Consider the following 14,953-nt stretch of genomic DNA (forward strand, 5'->3'; position numbering starts at 1 on the left):
AGCGGCACCGGAGCACAGAGAGCACTCTCCGGCTCAGCGGCACCGCTCCCCGGCGACAGTGGATACTGCTCCCCCTAGGTCCTCCTATTCGGAGACCTCAGACTCGAAGGCAGAGTCCTACCGCTCCAGTAGATCAAGGAGCAGGCGGTCGGCCTCGCAGGCGAGCCAACAACCTTACCCACCACAGTGGCAGCAGCAGTGGCAACCGTCCCTCCAGTGGCCGTTCTGGATTCCCTGGGCTTACCATCAATCGTGGGACAGGCGTACGGCCCTCGCTCCAGGTCCGCATCGTTCTCATTGACGTCGGCGGCTCCGGCGCAAATGCCTCCACCGGCACGGCCGTCGGACAGGGGTGTGCCCCATCAAAGCCCAGCACCCCCTAACCACACACTGGCACCAGCGGGGACCATAGTTCAGACGCCGCAGGCACCGCCCAGCATGCCTCGTTGTTCAGTGTCGACCCCGGTACCGGCTGTGGTGCCGCATCCTGCTTCCCCCTGGACACGCAACCGCAGTACCGTGTGCCGATGGCCCCGGCAGAGACCGAGGGTGCGGAGGAAGTCCCACTCCAGGTTATGGCTTCCTCTTCCTCCCCGGATGAGGCGGTCGCTGGTACTTCAGCGGCACCGGCCCTAGCGGACAAGGGGATCCTCCAGCAGCTGCTTACGCATGCAGCCCAGAGCCTCGCGATCCAAGCTGAGGAGATCAAAGTGGATGTAGATCCGGTGGTGGACGTCCTACCCCCTCGGGCCCATCCAGGATGGTCCTACCGTTGATAAAAACGATTGCGGACACATTCCCGCACGTTGTGGCAAACACCAGCCTCATTGGCCCCTACGGCCAAAAGGACAGAGAGGCGATATTTTGTCCCCTCCAAGGGCCATGAACATCTATATGTCCACCCTCCTCCGGACTCTCTAGTGGTGGACACGGCCAACCAAAGGGAGCGTCAGGGGTTCCAAGGGTCTATACCTAAAAACCGGGAGGCCAAAAAGTTGGACCTGTTTGGGAGAAAGGTGTATTCCACAGGGGGACTGCAGTTGCATATAGCCAACCAACAGGCTATAGTGAGCTGGTATGGACACAATACATGCTTGGCATTGTCTAAGTTCGCTGAAATCCTTCCCCAGGAATCGCGAACAGAGTTCTCAGCCCTGGTTGAAGAAGGGAGGTTAATCACCCGAGCGTCCCTCCAGGCAGCCCTGGATGTGGCGGATGCAGCTTCACACACACTGGTGACTGGGCTGGTTATGAGGTGGGGAGCCTGGCTTCAGGTCTCAGGTCTTCCACATGAGGTCCAACAGACCATCCAGGACCTCCCCTTTGAAGGGCCCATGCTCTTCTCTGAAAAGACGGACAAGAGGCTCCATAGCCTAAAGGACTCAAGGGCTACCCTTCGATCGCTGGGCCTGCACACCCCAGTCACCCAACGTAGGCAGTTCAGGCCGCCACCGGTCCCACGGCATTACCAGCCTCAAAACTGCACGGATGCCTTGCGCAGGCGAGGCAGGACCAGCGGAAGGAGGCAACAACAACAACAGCCCTCTGGCCAGTCATCTGGCCAAACAAGGCCACCATCGGGGCCTAGACCCCCGTTTTGATGGCACGGTCGGGGACAACCTACCGGTCAGGACTCTGGATCCTTCCAACCCTACCTTTTTGTCACGTCTGTCCCCCTTCTATTGTGCATGGGCCCGAATCACATCGGACAGTTGGGTGCTTCGCACGGTAGAGAGGGGATATTCTATCCAGTTCTCCTCCCTCCCGCCCCACCAGCCCCACTCCCCGTCCCTCTTCAGGGACCCCTCTCACGAGCAACTTCTAACTCAGGAAGTGCAGTCCCTCCTCGCAGCAGGGGCAGTGGAGGAAGTTCCTCAGGAGCTCAGGGGCAGGGGCTTCTACTCCCGCTATTTCCTAATACCAAAAGTGAAAGGGGGCCTCAGACCTATTCTGGACTTGCGGTGTCTAAACAAGTTTGTAAAAAAGCTCAAGTTCCACATGATCTCCCTATCCTCTATCATCCCATCCAGGGGACTGGTATGCCGCCCTCGACTTAAAGGACTCGTACTTTCATATTACTATAATCCCTCAGCACAGGCCTTACCTCAGATTCGTCATAGGCAATGCCCATCTTCAATTTACAGTTCTGCCCTTCGGACTGTCAGCAGCCCCAAGGGTCTTCACAAAGTGCATGGCAGTCGTGGCAGCCTTCCTGCGCAAGCAGGGGATTCAGGTGTTTCCCTACCTTGACGATTGGCTCATCAAGGGCTGTGCCAAGGAACAGGTGGAGGCTCAGGTGGTCTTCATCAGAAGGACCTTCCTCGAGCTCAGCCTCCTGCTGAACGAGGCCAAGTCCACACTATCTCCCACCCAAAGAATAGAATTTATAGGGGCAGTCCTGGACTCGACACATGCCAGAGCATACCTACCAGAGGCCAGATTCCGGACCATGTCCAACATTATTCTTGGTCTCCAATGTTACCCGACCATCACAGCAAGAAATTGCCTCAAGTTAATGGGTCACATGGCTGCGTGCACCTATGTGGTGTGCCATGCCAGGCTCAGACTGCGCCCGCTCCAGTCCTGGTTGGCGACCATGTACCGGCCGGTCAGGGACTCCCTAGACTCTGTAGTGACGTTCCCCCAACCGGTGCTGGATTCCCTCCAGTGGTGGCTCGACCCACGGCAGGTCTGCGCGGGAGTACCCTTCCTCAGTCCCCAGCCCTCTCTATCCTTGGTAACAGAACCGTCGGATCTGGGGTGGGGAGCACATCTGGGGAACCTCAGAACCCAGGACCTTTGGTCACCAGAGGACCTTTCCTTACACATCAACGTCAGAGAACTATGAGCGGTGCATCTGGCCTGCCTGACCTTCAAATCCCAGCTGGCAGGCAGGTGCGTTTCAGTCCTTACGAACAATACACCAGCGATGTTCTATATCAAAAAACAGGGTGGTGCATGCTCCTCTCCCCTGTGCTGGGAAGCCCTCGTCTTATGAGACTTTTGCGTAGGGAAAGCAATTCACCTGACAGCATCTTACCTCCCGGGGAAGCAGAACGGTCTTGCAGACACCCTCAGCCGCTCATTCCAGAGTCACGAGTGGTCTATTCGCCGAGATGTACTGCGCTCAGTTTTCCACCTCTGGAGCTATCCCCAGATAGACCTGTTTGCCTCGAGAGAAAACAGGAAGTGTCAGTAATTCTGCTCCCTCATGGGACGCAGTCCGGGGTCTCTGATGGATGCCTTCCTCCTCTCCTGGAAAGACGGCCTGCTTTATACCTCCTCTCCTGGGAAGACGGCCTGCTTTATGCCTTCCCTCCAATTCCCATGGTTCACAGGGTAATCCTCAAGATCCACAGGGATCGTGCTTGTGTGATCCTGATAGTGCCGGCGTGGCCGCACCAACACTGGTACACGTCGCTCCTGCACCTGTCCTCACGGGCACCCATCGCTCTACCCCTGCTCCCGGACTTGATTACACAGGATCGGGGTCGCCTACGTCACCCGAACCTAGAGTCGCTCCACCTTAGAGCCTGGATGCTCCATGGTTAAACCCTGTGGAGATGCAGTGCTCTCAGCAGGTCAGGCAGGTTCTTCTCAGTAGCAGAAAACCCTCGACCAGGACCACATACATGGCCAAGTGGAAACGCTTCTCCATCTGGGCCGAACAGCAGGGACAGGCTCCATTGTTCGCCCTGATCCCTCTCATACTGGATTACTTGCTCCATTTGAGACAGCTAGGACTTTCCCTCTCTTCGGTTCGGATCCACTTGGTGGCCATCTCAGCGTTCCACCCAGGAGAGGAAGATGGTACAGTTTTTGCAAACCCATTGGTTGGTCGCTTCCTCAAGGGCCTGGACAGACTGTTCCCACATACTCGTTAACCAGTCCCGGCTTGGGACCTCAATTTGGTCCTATCCGCCCTCACAGGGCTGCCCTTTGAGCCACTGGCTTCCTGCTCTCCGTTATATCTCTCATATAATGTCGTGTTCCTAGTGGCTATCACATCAGCCAGGAGAGTGTCGGAGCTCAGGGCACTGACATCCGAGCCTCCATACACTGTCTTCCACAAAGACAAGGTCCAACTCAGGCCACATCCAGTGTTCCTTCCTAAGGTGGTCTCCCAATTTCACATGGGCCAAGACATCTTTCTCCCAGTATTCTATCCGAAGCCACACTCCTCCGCTAAGGAGCGTAGACTGCATTCCCTGGATGTACACAGAGCCCTGGCATTCTACATTGAGAGGACGAAACCGTTCAGGAAATCAACCCAACTTTTCGTTGCTGTGGCTGACAAGATGAGGGGGCTCCCTGTCTCGTCACAGCGAATCTCCTCATGGATCACGGCCTGCATCTGAGAATGCTACCATCGGGCTAACATACCGGCCCTGTCGATCACGGTCCACTCCACAAGAGCACAGGCCTCCTCCGTTGCGTTCCTGGCCCAGGTCCCGATGCAGGAAATTTGCAGAGCGACCACGTGGTCCTCAGTCCACACTTTTACGTCGCACTATGCCATCACGCACTAGGCCAAAGATGATGCAGCCTTCGACCGTGCGGTACTCCAGTCCGCAGTGAACTCCGACCCCACCGCCTAGGTTCAGGCTTGTGAGTCACCTGCTTGGAATGGACATGAACAATCACTCGAAGAAGAAAAAACGGTTACCCACCTTTTTGTAATTGTTGTTCTTCGAGATGTGTTGTTCATGTCCATTCCAATACCCACCCTCCTACCCCTCTGTTGGAGTGCTGGCAAGAAGGAACTGAGGGGGTGGAGGATCGGCAGGCCCCTATATAGTGCACCATGAAGGCACCACTCCAGGGGACGCTGAGGCCGACCCTACGGACACTGCTAGGGGAAAAATCTTCTGACTGGTGTGCACGCGGCACGCACACACCTGCTTGGAATGGACATGAACAACACATCTCGAAGAACAATAGTTACAAAAAGGTGGGTAACCGTTTTTTTCTCATTCAGTCCAAAATGGCAGGGTCTTTGGGCCTCAAAGTTGCTGCAAGCAAGATGCTAAAATCCTGTGTCATTTGGCTTACTAGACATCTGGGAAATGTTCCAAAGGGAATCCAAGCACCTTCTAGAAGATCTATAGTGCACTAGAAATAGAAAATGTGTGAGCCTCAGGGAAAATGTGTAGAGTGGCATCATTATTTTCAGAAAATGCATATATCAAACTCTGCAAAGTAAGTTTCCATTCCTCTATATAGACATCCTTTGGGAAGAAGATGCTACATGGGTTCCCAAATAATTCCCTAATTTAAAAAGCCTTTGCTTTATATAGGGGTAATTGTATTTCTTCTTCGAGAGATGTCCCTGTGGGTGCTCCACTCCAGGTCAAGGTGTGTCCCTACGCCTTTGCTCAGAGAATTTTACAGCAGTGCCCATATGGGCCGTACACGCGTGGTGCCTGCCTCATATGCTGCCGATGCCTCAATAGCACATGCACAGCCCGGACTCCTCAGTTCCCTCTCTACCATCCGTGGCCTGAGACGGAGCTCAGCAGTCCCGCTCATTCTTCACTTCTTCGAGAGTTACCTTAGACAAATTTGTAGTAATTAACTTAGTTATCTGAGTTAGAGAAGTTTTAGTTCTTATACTTACCTTCCCCGTTAAAAAAGAGGAGATTTTGTTTTTTAACCTCAGAGTTAGTGACCCCATAAAATGCCTGGTTCATCAGGTTTCAAGAGATGCACAAAGTGCAGAGAGGCCATTCCCGTGTCAGGTGGCCATTTTCAATGTATCCGGTGTTTGGGGGAAGCCCAAGTTTCCCAAAAGTGTGCCCACTGTAACAAACTGAAGGCCAGGACATGCAAGGATAAAGACCTGAGGCTGAAGCTCAACCTCATGGAGAAATCCCTCAGACCTACCTCGGACCCAGGCCAGCAGTCCTCATGGCAGAGTCCACCGCCAAAATCTTCCAAAGACAAGAAACCGACAAAAAAACGGCCAGCCACGTTGCCTCATAGGGAGCAGATAGTCTCGAAATTATTGCCGACCAGGTTGGTCTCATCAGTGCTGGCTGGTCTGTGGCTCAGCACATACAATGCTCCTGGCACCTCCGGCACCATCTGTGCTTCTGCGGCTGCCGGCACCCACCACTCAGGTGCTGAAGCTGATGGCGTTAAGTTGCCTTCCTCCACTGCGGCACTATCAGTCACAGCAAAGGATGCGGTGCCAACAACTGCTCCCAGGCCTGTGCCACAGATGACCACAACTGCTGCCACAGCGCCAACTCAGGTTACTCTGTCACCAACCCAGCACACAGCGCTGCCCGTGCATTTTGTGCCTCACCCATCGGAACTGACCCAGCATGCGGTGCCTCTGGCACATTTAGTGCCTCAACAATTGGCCCTGTCAATCTCCACACTGACCTAATTTATACACCAGAGAGATCTGGTTGTTTTGTCTAACCAGAATCTTGTCTACTGGGCACCAACGTTTCATTGGGGCTGTCGGCACCGTACTGACAGCTATCCTCAATCCCTTCACACTTCTCCAGTGATGAAGGCAATGACGTGGAAGGGGTTTTTCCCCACATCACTCTTCCCCAGTCAGGACGTCTATTAGTTCTGGACCACTTAGATCACAGTCCTCATATTCCAGAGACTTACACCTTGGTATGGCCACCCTTGATGGGGCCATCTCTGCCCTCCCTGGGACAATGGCCCTATTTGAGTCCCTGGGGTTCTTACAGAAGACATTACAGTAGTCGTCTCAGCCCATGCAGGGAGGACGCGCGATCTCCTCCTCCACCTTCACACACCGCTACGACTGTACAGGAGGAACTTACGTTTCTATAAGGAGACGATGTTGCACTCGACACCTATCTACCCAATAACAATTTATCTTCATCACCAGACGAGGCTATTATGCTGCTGCCACCAACAACGGAGAGATGATTTTACACATTTCCACGATTTATTTAAAAGAGTCACTAACGAGCTAAAAATCGCTCTCGAGAAGGTTTCGGAGACAACACGAGCTAACCAATATTTTACAAACCTCTGCTTCTTCCAAGATTGCATTGGCAATCTATGGGGCTATCCTGGAAACCACCAAGACCATATGGCAGACCCCAGCCATGATACGCCCAATGTGCAAGAGAGCTGACTGTAAATACTATATCCCTTCTATGGGATATGAATTCCTTTTTACACACCCAGCACCCAACTCTCTGGTAGTTGAAGCGGCCAGTCAACGAAACAAACAGCAACATTTTTGGTCCACTGCATCAGATATGGACAGTAAGAGGATGGACTGATTTGGCCACAAAGTTTACTCGTCCTCCGTTACAAGTTAGATTATGTGACTCTATTAGCCAAGTATGATCACAGGGACTATGGAAAATTCATGGAATTTCTTAATGACATTCCTGAAGAAAAACAATATCGATTCAAAGCTGTGGTCTCTGAGGGGCAGATGATATCTCGCACGGCTCTCCAGGCCACACTTGATGCTGCTGATACAGCCACAAGGTCCACCACTACGGCTGTGGTCATGCGTCGAGCCTCATGGTTGAGCTCCTCCTCATTCCCATAGGGGATCTCCCTTTCAATGGCGAGAAGCTGTTTGCAGCCAAAACTAATGAACTGCTGCACACCATGAAAGACTCACATGCTACACTGAGGTCTCTGGGCATCCATAGACCTGCCACAAGAAGGAGACAATACAGATATCAGGCTTACCAACACCCACAATATCTAGCATACACCCAAAAACATCAAAGGCTGTACGACCATCAGCAGCACCAATGCCAAAGAAATAGACCCCAATGGTGCCACCCCCCAAACACCAGCAGCATCTCAACCTCCTCCTAATAAGCAGATTTGAAGCCTTGATTGAAGGTATAGAAGACCTCCCACCCACTCCAGCGCTCATATCAACCATCCACCCCTTTGGGCATTGTCTGCTCCCATTCTATGCCAACTGGATAGCTATCACAACAGACAGATGGGCCTTAGAGGTCATCCGTTCAGGCTATACCATCCTCTTCCTGTCTGTACCCTCTACCCACCCCATCCCTCTTCAGGGACGCCTCTCAAGACCACTTGCCCTGACAAGAGGTTCAACATCTTCTGCAACTAGGTGCTGTGGAGACGGTGCCAGCTCAGCACAGAGGGAAGGGGTTTTACTCCCACTATTTTTGATACAAAAGAAAAGTGGAGCTGGCGACCCAGTCTCGGCCTCAGACGACTAAACAAGTTCATCAAGAAGCAAAAATTCAAGATAGTTACACTAACAGCAATAATTCCAGTGCTGGAACTGGAAGATTGGTTTTCAGCCCTCGACATGCAAGACGCTTATTTTCACATCACTATACACCGTGCCCCCGGACACTTTCTCAGATTTGCCCTGGGCTCAGACCATTATGAGTACAAGGTTTTACCCTTTGGCCTCTCAAAGCACCCCATGTCTTCTCAAAGATTCTTGTGGTGGTAATGACTAATCTCAGAAAAAAAGGGATAATAATCTTTCTGTACCTGGATGATTGCCTGCTGAAGTCGCACACCCATGAAGAAGCCATCCAATCCACGCAGATGACTATCGACTGCTTCCAGAGTCTTGACCTGCAAATAAATATAAACAAATCTACACTACATCCAACCCAACAATTGGAATTCATAGGCGCATACCTAGACTTGACAATCAGATAGATTCTACACCATAAAGAATCTTGTTGCCCAGTTGAGGATCAGCCCACAGGTGTCAACCCACAACTGCCTGCAACTTCTAGGCCACATGGCTGCACATACTTTCATCGTCAAGAACGCACACCTGTACATGTGATGCCTACAAGGTTGGTTGGCCACAGTCTACAAACCAAATGTGCACAGACTAAACAGACTACTAACTATGCCTCCAAAGGTCAAGGACTCACTAATATGGTGGACTCTACCACACAACATGTGCTCCAGGGTCCTGTTCTCGCAGGATCCTCCCTCGCTTATAATCACGACAGATGCCTCCCTCAACGGTTGGGAGGCACACTTGGGACATAACACGACTAAGGGCCTATGGTCCCCTACAGAAGCCACGCTATATATAAATCTTCTAGAGCTCTGAGCTGTCCGAAATGCCTGTCTCTACTTTCTCCCACTCATCAAGAAACAAAGGATCAGGGTGATGACCAACAACATTGCATGTATGTTTTACATAAACAGACAAGGGGGAGTTCGATCCCATTCACTATGCACCGAGGCTAGGAAACTTTGGAACTGGTGCCTCCAACACAACATCCTTATCTCAGCCTCATACCTGCCCGGGTCACAGAACACCATAGCAGACAAGCTCAGTTGATCTTTTCCCCTAGACCATGAATGGAAGATAAACAGTACTGTCTTACATGGCATCTTCCACAATTCAACTGGATCTATTCACAACTGCGACCAACATGAAATGCCTCAGATTCTGCTCCAGAGCGGGTCTGGGAAAACACTCCATGGGGGACGCGTTCATGATCACATGGACCGACAATCTGTTGTATGCATTCCCACCAATACCACAGGGTGATACAGAAAATACGGACAGACAGGGCCAGGGTCATCCTAATAGCTTCTACATGGCCCAGACAGGCGTGGTACCCATTTCTAACACGGATGTCTGCTTGTGCCCTGATCTCGCTTCCTCCCCTTCCGGACCCATTATCTCAATGCAAGGGCCAGTTACACCACCCCAACATAGCGATGCTCAACCTTAAGGCATGGCTCCTCAATGGCTCTCTAATGAAGAACTAGATTGTTCCCAACAAGTCCGAACAGTGCTATTACATAGTAGGACACAATCTACACTTACTACCTATCTTCATAAATGGACTAGGTTCACCATGTAGTGTTCCTCCAGGCACACATCTCCTGCTTCCTCCCTCTCTTACCTATACTGGACTACCTTCTAGAACTTAAATTATCCGGGATTTCCTTTACCTCAATAAAAGTACATCTAGCAGCAATCACAGCGTTTCACCAAAAGATCGATGACACAACGATCTTAAGGTGGGCGATCACAAAGAGATTCCTCAAGGGCATCCAAACCCTGTATCCGGATACTAGACCACCCACTCAACCAGGGGACTTACACTTGGTCCTCAGAGCCCTGATGCACAAACCTTTTGAACCACTAGCAACCTGCTCCCTACTGCACCTATCCATGAAAGCTGCATTTTTAATGGCAATTACATCCGCCAGATGCATGGGAGAACTTGGAGCACTCACGGCTGAACCTCTGTACACTATCTTTTTTAAAGATAAAGTCATGCGTTGAACTCATCCTAAATTTCTCCCTAAGGAGCATTCGTCCTTCCACCTCAACGAACATACTCATCCACCACCCTTCTTTCCTAAGCCGCATGTGAATCCTTTTGAAGCAGCAATGCACACCCTTGATATTTGAAGGGCATTATCTTTTTATTTGGATAGAAGTAAGCCATTTAGGGATTCCCCTAAACTTTTTATCTCAATAGCAGAACACTCTAAGGACAAATCGATATCCTCCCAAAGAATATCTAACTGGATATCAGACTGCATCTGCTTATGCTACCAACTAAAGCACATACAACCTCCAACTTCAGTCAAGACACACTCTACTAGATCTTTGTCATCCTCTATAGTATTTCTACATAACATCCCCCTCGCCAGCATAAGAACATAAGAACGGCCATACTGGGTCAGACCAAAGGTCCATCTAGTGCAGTATCCTGTCTTCCGACAGTGGCCAATGTCAGGTACCCCAGAGGGAATGAACAGAACAGGTAATCATCAAGTGATCCATCCCCTGTCACCCATTCCCAGCTTCTGGCAAACAGAGGCTAGGACACCATCCCTGCCATCCTGGCTAATAGCCATTGATGGACCTATCCTCCATGAATTTATCTAGTTCTTTTTTGAACCCTGTTATAGTCTTGGCCTTCACAATATCCTCTGGCAAGGAGTTCCACAGATTGACTGTGCGTTGTGTGAAAAAATACTTCCTTTTTTTGTTTTAAACCTGCTGCCTATTAATTTCATTTGGTGACCCTTAGTTCTTGTGTTATGAGGAGTAAATAACACTTCCTTATTTACTTTCTCCACACCAATCATGATTTTATAGACCATAGTTGTCCCCCCTTAGTTGTCTTTTTTTCAAGCTGAAAAATCCCAGTCTTATTAATCTCTCCTCATATGGCAGACACTCCATATCCCTAATCATTTTTGTTGCCCTTTTCTGCAAGACTGCCACCTGGGCTTCGGAGCACACCTTTGTCAAACATTACGCTCTCACACAGGGACCCCTGATGGACACCTGATGGATGCTGTCAATGGCTTTCTTACCAGATTCGAAGTCCCTACCATCCTAAGAGATACTGCTTTTAAGTCACCTGGAGTGGAGTACCCACAAAGAGGAAGAGATGATTACTCACCTTGTGCAATAACTGACGTTCTTCGAGATGAGTGTCCATGTGGGTGCTCCACTACTCACCCTCCTCCCCTCTACTTCGGAGTTTGGTGCAGGCTCTGTTGTAGAGAAGGAACTGAGGAACCTCCTCTTCTGCTTATTATTCTACTGTAATTAATAATTGAAATTCTAGTTTATTCTTTCTCATCTTGCTTTAGTAATTCATTACTCTTTATTGTCCATTAGTGAATTTTGAGGGGAGAATCTGTGCACCAGAACTGAAAATGTCTTAGCTGATCAATCTCCTCAATCTACCCACCCTAGTAGTTTGTTAAATGGCCAAAATACAATTCAAAACAAATTGATTTTTTTCTCTAAATGAAGACTTCAGTACACCTTAAGGTTCATTAATATAATTTGAGGTTATCGTCTTAATGCTAATAATCAGTTGTTAGGAGTCTTTTTACAACTTTGGAAAAATTCTCTTGGTGGCATGAGGTGAGGGGTTTTAGTCCCAAATCCTCCAGGAATAATTCCAGACTACCTTTGAGTTCCATGGGGGAGAGAGACAGCCTATTTGCGAAGAATGAGATGAGAAACTGCTGACAAAAAGAAAATGATCAGATAAGAAATTTTCCATTATCTCAAGGCAACAAACAGCAAATTTTTAATAAAATCCTTTCCAAATATAAATATAAAATCTTTTAAAAATATGCTGGTATTGTAGATACTAAATTAGAACTTTTTCTTTTTCTTTAGAGGACAATAGAGAGTTATGTGGACAAACGCATGGGAAGTACTTATGGACCACCAGGCGGGAGAAGAATGACCGTGTTTATTGATGATATTAATATGCCAATAATTAATGAATGGGGAGATCAGGTATAGAAGAAAACTTCATATAAGAATATATGACTAAAATATATTCTGTAGTATTTAACAAGAATATTTGAATCTCAGATTTTATCAGTCAGATTTTTTCTCATATACAATAAACATTTTACTCCTTTTTACAATGCAGTGTTTTTATTAAACTGTAAATCATAGAAAATCCATATGATTATGGTGTAATTATTAAACAAACATCAGGGAGTAGAATAGATATTTTGAAGATATATCTTGTACTTAGGAGTCATATTTCATATATTATCCTTAACTTTGTCATTTTTTTAAAAGCTCTAATGAAAGCAATATAATCCCTAAAACAGCATGTTATTCAAATGTTTAGCCTGACATTAAATTGACAGGACCAGTCAGTTGTAGTAAACCATACATTTCTGCAAAATAGTTCTGTATTATTTGTGGAAAAGCCATATCATGTCTTGTACGCAGACAAAGTAGTTCTTAGTATTGCTCCTAGAGTTATTTAAAATAAGAATATTCCATTCCACATTTCCCAAGATGTACTCTTCTCGTTCTACTGTGCTTATCCAAAGCCAGTTCACACCACAGAAAACAGATGGCAAGATATAGATGTACAAAGAGCACAATGAATCTATTTTCCTTGAACACAGCACATAAGAAAGACCCACAGCCTTGTATGTCTCTTGCCACCCAAAAAGCAAAGGAAAGAAGTCATGGAAGTTTCCATAACCAGATACATAAGATAGTGCCTTGTGGAAACATATAGGTGTTAGGAAACTCAGCTCCTGAGGAGATTTAGGACACACTCACTTCCCAAGGTCACCAGTAACCTTTTGGATGGATACATTTCCTTATCAATGATTAATGGAGAAATTATGCTGGGGAATACTAAATATACTCACCTAATAATTTCCTTCTATTAATCTTTTCACCAGAACATCCCAACAAATGGGAAGACCAACTGATATAAATATTGGCATGAAGATATTTCATGGACGGTATATGTGCCAATTTTACCATTATTGTTTGTATTATGGTAGAGCCTAGGTCTCCAGACAAGACTGGATCCAGTTGTTAAGCACAGTACATTCATATATTTAGAAGCTGTCTTTTCCCGAAGAGCTTATCTAAATAGACAAGATAGAGAAAGGTTGGGAGAAAGCAAGTAGCAGTATTTTCCCCATTTTTCAAAATGGGAAATTGAGCCATGGAGAGATTAAGTGATTTGTCCATGGCCACACAGAAGTCTGCAGCACAGTTAGGAACTGAACCCAGCTCCTCTGAGTACCAGTTCAGTGCCTTAACCACAAGCCAATACTTCTTTTTTTGGTCAAAATGAGTAAGACAGTATTTTTATTACCATTTAGTTATATCTTAAAGCTCTAAAAAAAAATTTCTGGTGGTTTGCCATTTAGGTAAGGTAGTGCCTTATAAGTGATCTTGAAAGTCTTGGAGGTGTTGTGGTCTGTGTCTGGACTAAGATAAAAACAAATTTCTCTGAGGATTAGAGGAGAGATTGCAAGAAGAAAGAAAATTAGAAGATGAGTATATTTCCATTTTCTTCCTTTAAAATAGTAATTAATATTTGTTTTATAATCTTATAGGTAACAAATGAAATAGTTCGTCAGATGATGGAAATGGAAGGAATGTACAGTTTGGATAAACCTGGAGACTTCACTACAATTGTTGATGTACAGTTAGTAGCAGCTATGATACACCCTGGAGGAGGCCGTAATGACATCCCACAGCGTTTAAAAAGGCAGTTTACTGTGTTTAATTGCACACTACCATCCAATGCATCCATAGACAAAATATTTGGTATTCATTTTTTTTGTAATTTTGATTTATTTTACTGTAGGCTAATACATGTAAAATGTATAAACTTGAGTCCTGATTGTCCTCTTACACAATTTTAGATCAGGAGTAACTCCAATGAAATAATTGGAGTTGTACTAGTGTAAAATTGTGCAAGTAGGAGGAGAATTGGGCCTTGCATTAGAATGAGACAGTCAGATTCAGTTGATTTGTGACTTAAAGATGAATTAAATACCTCTAATTTTAAATACACAATAAATCTTTTTAAAAGTTTTCAGTTACCAAATCATTTAGGGTGAAATTTGTCATATTGCAAAGGGCCCATTCAAGGGCCAGTTCACCTCTTAGGTCCCTGGTGAAGGCCTGGTGTAGGCCCTCTGAAATTAGGTTAATTCCACCCTAACAAAATATATGTGTAGGCTTCTGAATTACGAACAAACATATGTTAAGAAAAAATTAGCAGTTAATTAATGCTTTCCTCTCTGACTTCACAATACATGACCAATATAATTTCCTCTAAAATAGTTGATGATATTGCTAACATCAAAAGCCATGTAAGGAACATAGCTCCCTGTCACTGTTCATAACAGGCATCTTAGCTCCCAGTGCACTAGATGGAACAGTCTGTGATTCCTCCCTGTGCGAGGAGTATCACAAGGAATTAAGTTCTTGCTGGTGTTCCACGCAGCCACCTATGCAGATCTGTGTAGGATTAGAGATGCAATTCAGTCTTTGGTGTTTTAAACCAGTGGTTCTCAACCAGGGGCACACATACCCCTGAGGATACACACAGGTCTTCCAGGGGGTACATCAACTCATCTTGATATTTGCCTAGTTTTACAATAGGCTATGTAAAAAGCACTATCAAAGAAACTAAAATTTCATACAAAC

General features: G+C 47.2%; 1 protein-coding gene across 1 annotated transcript in view; it reads left to right on the top strand.

The window, feature by feature from the left end:
* Positions 1 to 14,953, top strand: part of DNAH8 (dynein axonemal heavy chain 8) — a 595,636-nt gene that overhangs the window by 438,178 nt on the left and 142,505 nt on the right. Inside the window, exons 57-58 of the mRNA XM_065589982.1 lie at positions 12,143 to 12,265; positions 13,852 to 14,065. Of these exons, the coding sequence (XP_065446054.1) occupies positions 12,143 to 12,265; positions 13,852 to 14,065 (337 nt within the window). The remainder of the gene's footprint in view (positions 1 to 12,142; positions 12,266 to 13,851; positions 14,066 to 14,953) is intronic.

This window comes from Chrysemys picta, chromosome 3, assembly GCF_011386835.1.
Source record: "Chrysemys picta bellii isolate R12L10 chromosome 3, ASM1138683v2, whole genome shotgun sequence".
NCBI lineage: Eukaryota > Metazoa > Chordata > Testudines > Emydidae > Chrysemys > Chrysemys picta.